The sequence below is a fragment of the Zonotrichia albicollis genome, chromosome 12 (assembly GCF_047830755.1).
Source record: "Zonotrichia albicollis isolate bZonAlb1 chromosome 12, bZonAlb1.hap1, whole genome shotgun sequence".
NCBI classification, from domain to species: Eukaryota; Metazoa; Chordata; class Aves; order Passeriformes; family Passerellidae; genus Zonotrichia; species Zonotrichia albicollis.
This window is the reverse complement of record NC_133830.1, coordinates 19956217-19968654: the sequence shown is the minus strand read 5'-3', so window position 1 is coordinate 19968654 and position 12438 is coordinate 19956217. Positions and strand designations below refer to the sequence as shown.

Here is a 12438-nt window from a genome sequence, read left to right as displayed (position 1 = left end):
CTTGTGCTAGGAGTAATTCACTTAGTTTTCCCTTCTTTTTTTTTTTTTTTTTTATCTCCTTTGCTTTTTGCCCCTCATAGAGTAGGCCTAGAAAGGGCAGGAAAGCTCCTGGTCTCTGTGTAATGAGCGCTTTCTGTGTGTTCTGTGCTCAAGTGTACCTGTGTCACCACCTGGATGAATGAAATTGAGTGAAGCCCTACTAAATTCTCTCTAGAGCTGTGTAACACCAGTGTGCCCCTGATGCTCTTTTCTTGTGCTGTAACTCAGACACAGTTCCTAATTCTTGCAAAAAGAGGTTGTTGTGAAGTCCTCTTGGCAATAGAACCAAGGAAGTCCTAGTAGACAAGGATGCTGATAACCCACAAAGCCACTGGTGTGTCTTAAATTTTATTAACTGATTAAAGACAGGAAGGCAGTGGTGATGTGATTTTTTTAGCCAGAGCAAGCCAGGGGAAGTTGGACATGTTTTTATTTGATGGTTTGCCTTACACCTGGCATAGCCATGTAATCTTTCAGTGTTAAAGAGTCCTGTCACTGACAAGAACTCTTATCTGAACACTGTGTCCACTATTCAGAAAGCGAATCTGTATCTCTACTTCCAGAAGTAGTAGCAACTCTGTTTTTTTTTAATTATTTGTTTTTTAGTTCATAGGCTGTGTTGCATACTCTGCTTTGTTCTTTCAGTTGCAGTGATGATGTACAGTGTAGTCATAATTTCAGTATTTTGTATGTCTTTGGTAGTAGACACTACTTACCTATTTCCTTTTTGTTTTAAACTAAAGAAGAGATTTTAGCTATGCTGCAATAAATAAAATTGTTGTAAACTGAAATGATAGCCTGTGTTTTGTGGGTATATGTATGTGCATACAAATGTGTAGAGAGTGAGCTCTTTCAATTCTTTTCTTCTCTGTTTAGGCTTTCATACTCACATCTCCATGTGCTTCATTAAAAAGACGTGGGCCCTTGATCCAAAATCAGGCTGAAGTTGAATATTGGTGCTTGCTTGGCTCCAGTGGATTTTAGATCAAGCCCTAGTCTTCACCAATCTTATCTCTCAGATTTGAGGATACTTCATCATCTTTTTCTGTTGTTTTGGTTTTATTTCATTAGAATGAGAACTACCATATTGTTAATATGTGAGTTCAGTGGGTGTCTGTACCCCTAAATGTGATTTCTGATTAATTTTTTCATTCCATCAGAATTACTCATCCCTCTCTTTCAAACACTGCCATGGATTTGAATTCATATTATGGGTTTAATTCAACAAACCAGCATTTGTAATCACAAACACATTTCACAGGGCATGCCTAACACTGGCATGCTTATTACTGAAAATAACCTTTTTCCATGACAAAATGTAGAAATCACTCACAGACTGCAGGGTTTATCAATGAGTTTGTTAAACCCAACTAAACTTAATTTTAACTTGAAATAGCTGAAAATTATGGAGAGCTTCTGTTTGGTCTTGTGCAGTGCAACTGACTGGAGAAACAACCAGCCTGTTATTTGCTTTGTTATTTGGTGGAGTGACTTCAGGGAGATGATCCATAACTCCCCTGCCTTCTCTCAGGGAATAGCTTGCATGTGAGGCTAATTTTATTTTTGATGTGGGAGAGGTGATCCATAGAAAAGCAAAGAAATCTCTTTCAGTTAGGAAGATACTGCACCCAGTGATTATCCCATATTAAATTGCTTCTCTAAAACAGGCCTGAGTTAGGCTGCCTCAAATCCTTTTGTGGATGAAGCACAGGATGAACAAGGAGGAGGAACAGGAGTGTGTGGGCCTGTAGGAAAGTGGATTTTTAGAGAGACCCTTTCTACATTGAATCAGAAATAAATCTAACAAACGTGAGAAAATGGCCTGGTTGCATATTTATGCAGGAAGGCAGGTAAATGTCCAGTGAACACTGCAAATTTAAAATTTTAACTATTTATTCAGTGAAGGGAAATGTGACTGGACAGCATTTGGCTGCACAGGTACTTGACAGAACTATTTAGGAAAGCAATCCATTGCTGTCCCCCAGACATGCCAGTAAATGGAGGCTCTGGAAAGTGATTAAATTTCTCTGAGTGATGATTCAGAAGCTTCTGAGATCTAACAAATGCTGATACCGTGACTGATTCTGCTCCTAAGCTGGGAATGCACAGAAACCAGGATTTGTCCATCAGGAATCCTTTCCTGAGAATGGTTCCATGCCTTGCCAGTTCTTTCCATGGAATATAAAATACAATGTGGCATCCAAGTGTTTCAAGATGCAAATATGTTAAAAATATTTAGGGCTTTATTTTTCTCTAAAGAGAAATGTATCATTTTTATTGAACATTCTTGAGCTATAGTCAAGGAAGAACTGAATTTATTTGTTCCAGACTTTGAAATTCTTAATTTATATAAAAATATTAGAAGCCAGACAAAAAAATTTATTTCATCTAAAGCTGAGTTTTATGAGTTTACAGAAAGATGGGAAAAGTGTGCTGTTCCCCCATGGCCCCTGTTCCACAGGAAGAATGATTTGGTCACTAAAGCAGAGCAGGAAGGGTTGGACTGGTTGTGTTTCCCATTCTGTTTCTCCCAGAAACAGTCCCCTTGGACTGATTTTAAGTTCTTTAATTTGAATTCCAGCCACTTTGATTTGCTGGGGGACCCAGTGCTTTTACCTTGAGTTTACAGTGCAATTCAAACTTTATTCCCACATCCGTAACCTGTAAGGTGGGAATAATATTTACGCCCTGAACTGGTTTAAAAAATGCAATTTTGTTGTTTGCCCCAGTGCTCCACAGCTGGCACAGCCAGGCAGTGCTGCCCAGTGAGGGGGGCACAGTGGTTCCTATTTCTGGGAGCTGGGCTTGTCCAAAACAGCCACAGACCAGAAAAGATTACTGCAAAACCAAACCAAACAAAAAGTATTTCCAGGATTAAATAATTCTGTTTCAGTGTGAGATCTTAAGATTCTACCTGTTTCTCACAGAAACATGATGAAAATGTGACAGAGAGTACTTTCCCCTTCAAAAGTGGTCTCTCTAATGATTGGAGTGAGCAGTTTAATTTAAAACTTTTTTCCAGGCTTTTTCCCCCAAGACACTCAAAGCCAAATCATAATACCAAATCATAATATCAAATCATTGATAGTGTTTAGCTATCAATTACCTCACTGGCCCAGAAGAGTTTCAAGAGCTATAGAGCTGCAGTGAGAAATATTTCCATGTACTGAGCTGATCTGCAGCCTGAGCTGTGAGATCACCACACATCCTGTGATGTGTCCAGCACACATCCATCCTGCAAGCTGCAATGGCTTTTATTAATAAAGCTCAATGTTCTTTTGGCATGGTTAAGTTTGTAAAAGTCTTGTAATCACTACATATTTCTACTATAAATTTGAAATATTCTTGGCCCCATATAATGCATGTTCATGTGTGGGACATATGTTCATATGTGGACTTGTGTAAGTTAAAGAGACTTCTTACAAGGAATGTTCATATCTAACAGATAAGGTTAAATCAATTGAAATTTAATTTTATAAATGGAAGTCCACTCTAACAGCTTTAAAAAATTAAACATAATATATTAAGCAAAACTAATCTTCAGGTTTGATAAATACCACCTTGCTTTGTACCACAGCTACTAATTATCCTGCCAGTACATGCTTAGATGCAATTCTAGTTGAGAATTTCCCTGAGATGCATGTGAAGGCCGGAGCTCCAGGGAGGCATTTCTGGGATGGGATGCTATCCCAAAGACCAGGGAACAGTCTGGAATAAACACACATTGGCAGGGGGAATGCTCCAGGGGATTTACTGAGTAAACCCATCACACTGCATGTCAGCACAAAACTGGGTTCAGTTTGTTTTTAGGAAAACGAACCAAGCCTCTGTACAGCAATAGTGCCTATCTGAGGGAAATTACAGGCATTTTAAGGAGGATTTTTCTGTTTGTTCTTGGCTTTGCAAGTACTACTTTGCCCTGGAGTTACTCTGAGCAAAATTCCATCTGTCGCTCTCTGTCCGTATTTACTGTGTCCATGGTTATCTGATCAGACTGTGACCCCTGCCATATGCAAAAGGCATTGGATTTTTTTGTTGTGTTCTCCTTCATTTTTGGCCACGTTTAATGCCCCGTGTCAGCTCTCAGTCTTATTTGCAACCCTGACTGCTAAGTTCCGAGGTGGCTGCCGCAGTGTGTTTGCATCAGCAAGAGTGGTTGGAGTGTTAATCACTACTAATCCTGTTACCAGAGCAGAAAAATATCAAACCTGACTAGGAGTCAAAATAAGGGATGAACAAACCCAGTTTTTCTTGGGGGGCTCATAAGATAGTCCAGCTCTGCTTTGGCTGAGGCTAAAACTGCAGCCGGAGATGAAGCAGTGAGCTTTTGACAAAGAGCCCATCCAGGGGAATTGTTCCAAATCCCAATGAATTTCATAATCAAACACAACACCTTGACCACAAACACCTTCCCCTCAATTTAAAGTCCCTGCAGAAAGGGTTATACTGGGGAGCAACTCTTTTTAAGAAGGGAAAACGTTCCAGTACCCTGGAACTGTAGCTCTTACGAGAAACTTGTTTCAGGGCAGTGTCCTGTGACCAGCCAGGTCAACGTTATGCTTATAAATCCAGCAGGTGATAGTTTTTGATCATCCTGATCCTTTGGGTAGTCTGAATTGCCCTATGAGCAGTTCCACTGCTCCCTAGTTCTGATCTCAGGTGCTTTTGGGGTGTCTGTGATTAGGGTACGCCATTAATTGGTTCAGTGATGCTGAAACCCTCACATTCTCCCCCAAAACTACCTCTCAGAGTAGAAGATTCTGAAGGCAGCAATGTGCCAATGCAGGGTGGAGATTGATATTTGGCCTTGCAGGAAAACAAGGAGAGAGTGCTGAGAAAGCTTTGGTTTCTAAAGCCCTGCAGATTTTAGGGAAGCTCTGAGCACCAGGAGGGTTCCTCAAAGCTCAGCTTTGTTTCTACACCCTGCCAGGAAAGTATTCTGAAACTCTGCAAAGCAAAGCTCCACAAGCTATTTTCTAAAAATCTCTATTTCCACTGCAGCCAGATGCTATTTTCTCTGCTGTGAAGTGAGAAAGAAAATCTGGGATCCTGTGTCCTATACAGCCACTAAGGTTTTCTGGCTCTTTAGGCAAACAGTCTGGAGTTTCACCTGTGGGTTTAGGCAAAAGGTTTTGCAATTTGAGACTGTTGGAGTACAAATCCAACATGCTTAAAGATAAAGCACTGCACAGCTAAACAAACAAAATCTAGCCATAATGTCAAGACAGATTCCAGATTTACTGATCAAAAATTAAGTTTAGTTTTTTTTTTTTAAACCTCATGAAAGAAGATTGTATGAAATCCACTGAGGTTCAAAGCTGAAATTGAAATGATAAATTCGATGAAGTGATAAAACTGATTAAGTGATAAAAGCGATGAAGTGATAAAACCGATGAAGTGATAAAACTGATTAAGTGATAAAACCGATGTCCCTCACAGTGCCCCGCACTGAAGTTCAGAATATTTCAACGTTAAATTTTGCATTTAAGTTAATGCCACTTCACAACTGTATCTCAATGTTTGAAGCAAAACCAACCTTCCTGGCCGATCAGATTCCAGGAAACCAAACCCTTTAAATCCTCGCTGCTCCGCATGGCGAGCGCAGCACTAAACCCAGCCGCCCAAATACCTGAGAATCGTGCAAATTGCCAACAACATCACACCCCGCCCGTGTGATTCCCAGCAGCAGCCCCACCTCTCCAAATTCCCAGTGCCCCCGAGCCGCAGGCAGTGCGGGAGCTGCCGGCCCTGCCGCTGCGGGCTGCGGGGCCGCACTCCTGGCGCCGGTCGTGTCGCAGTCTCTAATCTCTGCTGTTGCATGTCCTGGGCAGGCAAGCGTGGGCGACGCAGCAGTGCAGGATCGCTAGACAGCAATATGGAAGTAAGTAGGAAGTTCCTGATGTCTAGCTGGATGTGATGATGTGCATTTCAAACCTTTCTTTTATATACATACATATTTTTTTGCTCTTTTTTCTTCTAACATATATATATATTTATATATATAACCTGCCTGCCACGAATAAAATGCATGCCTAGGCTATTCACTCTGTATTCTTCCAGCTTACAAAGCACTGACAGCTTGTTTTAGAGCAATGCCATTTTTGGTTTGAGCTAACCTTGTTCCCTTTGTTCCTGCAAGCATGGTTAAATGGATATGATGTGTCCTTTTGCCACCATTTCAGTCTGGTCCCAGCTTAAAAGCCCACTTGCTCTTTGTTACCAAGTACACTGTTCTTGCTGTTTGATATTTAGCTACAACTATTGACTGTCATGCTCAACCATCCCCATTGCTTATTTTCAAGTTCAATTGCTATATGTATGCAGTCATGACACCATGGAATTGCACAGATAGGGCATGGGAGGATAAAAAAATTATTCAGATAGGTGAATTCAATGTGGATTTCATGAGATTTCATTCATCTTCAAACCATTTATATATACTGTTCATGTCTCTGAATTCAGCTTGCAGATTTTTTCTTTTTTTTCTTTTTTGTTTTTTCTTTTTGTGTTTGCTTTAGGTAGATTACAGTTTAAATCTAGCACACTTTGCCTAAGTACTGTTGTGTCCCATAACTCTTTATAAATACAGACCCCGAATTTCAGCAACTAAATTCCAGGCTAAATAATAGAGAATGTTGGACCACAGGTCAGGATAATACAAGCACATAGAAATCTTAGTGGCAAAAATGGTATGATTCCATTTAACACAAAATGCAGAGCTAGGCCTGAGAAGCAGCACTGTCACATATAGTAGTGGAAAACTGCTATAAATAAAGATTTAAATACCATTTTAAAACCTGAGCTGTAACTGTAATATTTGCTCCTGTATGTTGAACTATTTAGGTTGCATTTAATGTAGCGCTTTTTTTTTTTTGTGGTAAAAAAAGCAAGTATGGTATTTTTTGCAGTATTTTAAAATGTGTTTTTCCTTTAAAAACACACTCGTAGGTCTTATATCATGTTACTCTCCCTGACATTTTTTTTTAATTTGAAGTCATATCTCTTGATGTCAAAATACTGAGAGAAAACCACTCAATGCTTAACACCCCCTAAGAAGGGCACGAGGGCCCCATTGGCCACTTAGGGAAGGTGGAGATAAAATTTCCCCTAGAACTCTCTAACATAATCCACCCATGCGAACCCTAAAGGAGGAGTTTGTGGGGTCAGTGTGAACTTTTTCCTTTTTTTTTTTTTAATTTTTATTTAATTTCCTTTTCGAACATTTCAAGGTTTTTTTTTTAATTTTTATTTTCTATTAATTTCTTTTTAGGGGTCCATCATTAGCAGTCCTCACATGCGCCGAAGAGCTACATCAACCCGAGAGTGTCCATCTCGCCCTCACCAGACTATGCCCAACTCCTCCTCACTCCTAGGGTCCCTGTTCGGTAGCAAGCGGGGCAAGCCGCCCTCGCAGAGCCACGCGCAGCCCCCGCACCACGCGGAGGCGGCGGCGGCGCCGCACCCGCACCACGCGCAGTTCTGCCACCAGAACCCGCCGCCCTACCACCACCACCACCACTACCACCCGCCCCCGCACCCGCACCCGCACCAGTTCCACCAGCACGGCCACGGCCACGGCCACGGCCCCTACCTGCCGCACGCCCCGCACCACGCCCCGCACCACGCCCCGCACCACCACGGGCCGCCCCCGCCGCCCGCCGCCTCCGGCAGCAAGCCCAAACACAGCGGCATCAGCACCATAGTCTAGGCCACAGAGCCTCCTCGAGACTCTAGCTCTAAACCCAGCTGCAAAGGCACTCACAGGAAGCCACAAAATCACACCGGCAGTTTTTACCTAGGCCGTTTAATGAGCTTAAAGGCTTGCTGTTACTAAATAAAATAATTCCGGTTAGCCCAGGCCATACTGGTTTTACTTATCTACTGGATAGATGTTCACCACCACCTGGTTAGTTCTTATTTCCAAACTTGCCTTGAAAACGTGCTGCTTGCTGAATCTGAGGAAAGCTACCTTTTACACCAAACCCCTGGACAGTTTTACACACGTAATGAAAAGCTAGCCAATGGAAAAAAAAAAAAAACAGGGAAAAAAAGTCAGACAGAACCAAGTGTTGCATTCTTGCTCTTTTATTCTCAATGGGCAAAAAAATTAAGTAGACCTGATATGGTTGATGAAAGTACGTAAGTAAACTTTATATAATATAAATATATACATATAAATATATATATATATACTGTATAGTTAACATTTGTGCTTGGAAAGAAATTTTTTCAGTCCACAAAACTAGCAATATAGACTTTACAAGGAATTCCACTTACTTGATAGGACAGTATAATAGATGAATAGCCTATGAAAGAGTAGACCAAAAACATTAAACGTTAGAAACCAATTTCAAACATTTCAATATTTTCATCAAAAGTCCCCTGGACTTGTTAAGATTTCTAAGCAATCATTACTAAATGTGCCAAGTAACATAGCATTTAAATGTTGTAGTCCAATACTGCTTTGTATAAATCCTTATTTTATTAACACGATGATATCATACGTAATCAGTATTAGAGCTGCTCTGCTATTTCAGGTAAGCAAACTCGTTAAGATGCAGTAATTATTCCGTAGCAATGGAGAGTGCCCACGTACCAGGGGGCACCTCCAAGCATTGGTCACACGAGTTCTTAGACACTTTAAAGGCTGTGATAACTGTGAATTTACATGATCCACATTTCTTTTGTAAGCATACGGATTGAACGAGCACACGGGAAGAGTTCTGCCAGGTGCATGTAAACACTGCAAAAACATTCATCTCAAACATGAAAATGGCAAACCTCCATCCTTCTCAGCTGCTTTGGTTCCTCTTCACCATAATTGCTCATTTTTACCCCCAGCGAAGCTGAATTCTAGTCCAGAGTGTTTCCAGTGGAAGTGCTCTAAAACTTGAAGGTTTGTTTTAGAATTTAGTATAGGGTTTTTATATATATATATATATATATTAAAAAAAAAATTAAAATCTGTAATTCCATGTAGCCATGTGCTAGCAACGAAGTGGCTTTACCATTTTTACTCATCACATTTGTTAGTTTGAAGCACCCAGCACTCAGCAGGCTGAGTTTATGCTCAAACCCTCACTTCCATAGTCCAGTTAGTTGCAAGACATCACATAAAAATAGGCTGTGCTGTTGTTGCTTATGTGTTGTAACCACACAATTTGCAAATTTCTCTACAATTTGTATCCCGAAATCCTGTACAAAGTTATCCATGGCGCCTACTTTGTAGTTTCAGCACTTTGAGCCACTGCAAGGACTTAACACCTAAACAGTAGAGACAAAGGAATCACAACTGCAAAACTGTACCAGCCTAAAAGCAAACCTTGAAGAGGATGAGCAAATGTTCCAGTGAGAGATGGGTAAAAGTAATGACAGCTCCAACCCGTCGGGTTTCTGTGTAACAGAAAACAAACAGTAATAAAAGTGTCCCAAAGCAGGAGGACATGGGAGCAGCAGAGTGACTTGTCCTGTTGGCTTGCTCATGGCATCTCTAGCGTGGGGAGGATGGGAGAGGTTCAGTCATTTTGTTCCCTTTCATACCATGGATACCACAATACCAGCAAAACTGCAAACTGAGCACTTTGTTCACCTCCACAGAGAGCAAATACAGCAATCTAGAGTTTAGCCTTTTGTTTCCAGCAGTCCACGTTTGTTTCACACATGTGCAATATGTTTTCCCCTTCTGCTCCTTCTCCTCAGAATGATCTCCATGAAAAGAAAACAAATGATTTTTATTTTTCTGTGTCACTCATTCTATTCTAAATTCTGCGGCTTACCTTAAGAGGGCTCGCCTGGGTCCCCTGAGGCTCTGTTCCTTGCAGTTTAAAAAATATATACTGTTCTTATAAGGGAAAGTAGAACTGTCTGCATGTCATCTAATGTTATTAGTGTGAGGCTACACTCTACATATTGTATAATTGCAAAATATATCAGTGTTCCTGTTGATATTAGTTGAAGTAAAGTGATAACATATTTCAATATGTAGACTTTTCTTCATACATCTGTACCAATAGTAGAGTCTAACTGTAATTTATAGGTTGTTCCAGAAAAGATGAAGAACCATTTAAGTGCAAACATCTCTGAGAAACTGCATCTTTTAATTAAAACAGAGGTAAGAAAGCTCCTCTTCACTGGGTGACGGAGTCTGTACTTGTTTCAGATGCAGAGGCATAATGGAAGTAAAATTCTGTATATGGAATAAAGGCAGAATATGCAGTTGCAGTGGAGAGGAAAATCTGACTCACTGTGTTGATTAACACTGAAGATGTTAAATCTCCCAGATCTGCATTTGCTTTATGTTTAAAAAGCCCTTTCATTCATTTAAATTAGAGTTACATATAAATATTCTGTGCTTGAACAGGGAGCCACAGTTTATTGCCTGCCCACTGATTTTCCATGTGCAATCAATGTATTTGTGAACCAGAGTGTTGAGGAGATGTCACAAATGTGCATGCACAGAAACATTTCCACGTGGTTCCATGGGCGTGCAGGGAGTGTGAAATCACAGATCACAGAAACCAAAAGTGGTCACCTGAGGGCACAGCATTGGGAAACTCTGTTCTTTCAAGCCAAGGAGGAGAAACAGTGGACTTGACTCTTTTTTTCCCCCCTAGTTTTGTTCTGTTTCTTAGACTGTGTGTTTCTATGTACTCCAACCAAACAAATGTGTCTTGGTGTCAGCACAAGTCCAGACCTTTGCTGCTTGTTTAGGGACATAGTAAAACCTCTCTGACTCCATCCTTGATCAACAGTTGCTTAGAGCAGTGTGGGTCATGCTTAGAATAGGAGAATTCCAGCACTTGACACTGGGTGGGGTTAAGAAAATGAATTAAAATGAATTCTTCAGCCTGCAGACAGGAGCAGAATGGAGAGGGTTTTTTCTTAGATGCCATTGCCAATTACTAACTGGTACAGAAGTGCACAGAGTGGCCGTGGTTCTCTCTTCCCATAAACGATGTGGCAAAGCAGTAATTGCTGATTTGAACAAATGAAAGGGAAATGTAAAGAATGAAGGTGTGGCAACAACAAAAAAAAATCTTTTCTGGGACAACAATGAAATATATATTTGGGGTTTTTATTTTTTTAAGTTAAGAATGGAATGTAAAACGATGTAAAAAACAAAAAATCAAAGTTCATCCTAATATAATGTGCGTCTTGTATTGCTAAAAAAAAAGAGTCTAACATACAGTGTAGAATGATTTTCCCATCATGTACTGCATGCAGCAGAAGCCTCTTGTTTCTTGATAAAATGAGCTGAAAGACAGTCAGCAGATATTTAAACACTGAATCTCTAGATGTTGACTTGCTGTTCCATATGAAGCTGTGTGTTTTCTGCAGTTAAGCATGCATTTTGCTGTTCCCTTGTAAAATACCATCGCACTTCTTGCCTGCAAAATGGATTCTCGTGTATATATTTCAAAGAAAAGTGGAACCAATAACAAGATTCAATTTGGAAAAGCAAAAAGAGAAAAGGGGGTGGTGAAAATGGGACCAGTAGGGGGAATAGAGAATTCTCTAAATTGTACATAGTGTGTAAATTAGCATTACTATAAGTCTGCAGTCACTTTGAGGTTGCCTATCTCCTGCTAGGAACTTAAATCAGCTTTGAGTTGTATTAAACTGTTAGAATTAGGTCTTGAATGCAGACTGTTAAAGACTTCAAAAATCATTATGCTTACAAGAAGCTTCTGTTCTGGGGAGGCTCGAGACCCCTTTTGTAACTCTGGGGAAGAAAGGAGTGCTTTCATTTTAATATGCATTCTGTTTGTAAGTAGTAACAGACCCTATTGATGTAAAACTATAACTGTGATCATGTGGAGAAATCAAATAAATCATTTAAAACTCTTTGTTTCTCATTTCATGCAATCCAAGAGCTTCAACTCTTCATATTTGAAATGAAGCAAATTCCTTCCAATGGTATCCTGGTCCTGCTGAGGCAGTGGGATTTGTGCTGCTCACTTCAGAGGGGCCAGGAACTGAGGATCAGGTGGAGGAGGTGGTGAGTGGAATCCTCACTCAGCTTGGATTGGTGTGGTGGTGCTGAAATAAATCGAGCTCTGGAGTCACTAAAGAGCAAAGAACCCAACAGCCAGGTGTGCAGACAGACAGGGAGACAGCGACTCCATCCAGCACCTGGATATGCAGACAGACAGACAGTGACTCCATCCAGCACCTGGATATGCAGACAGACAGGGAGACAGCGACTCCATCCAGCACCCAGATGTGCAGACAGACAGACAGTGACTCAAGCACCCAGATGTGCAGACAGACAGACAGACAGTGACTCCATCCAGCACCCAGATGTGCAGACAGACAGACAGTGACTCAAGCACCCAGATGTGCAGACGGACAGTGACTCCATCCAGCACCCAGATGTGCAGACAGACAGGGAGACAGTGA

At 40.9% G+C, this 12438-nt stretch overlaps 1 protein-coding gene across 15 annotated transcripts in view; it reads left to right on the top strand.

Moving 5' to 3' along the window:
• Positions 1 to 11883, top strand: part of IQSEC1 (IQ motif and Sec7 domain ArfGEF 1) — a 298040-nt gene extending 286157 nt beyond the window's left edge. For 12 of the 15 annotated variants that reach the window (XM_074550167.1, XM_074550165.1, XM_074550170.1 and 9 more), the window contains 2 exons: positions 5871 to 5920; positions 7310 to 11292. In XM_074550167.1, coding sequence (XP_074406268.1) covers positions 5871 to 5920; positions 7310 to 7747 — 488 coding nt within the window. In that variant the 3' untranslated portion in view covers positions 7748 to 11292. Of the gene's footprint in view, positions 1 to 5870; positions 5921 to 7309 lie in introns of all 15 variants that reach the window. The other 3 variants (XM_074550173.1, XM_026798151.2, XM_074550174.1) reach the window with 2 other exon arrangements.
• The last annotated feature ends 555 nt before the right edge of the window (positions 11884 to 12438 follow it).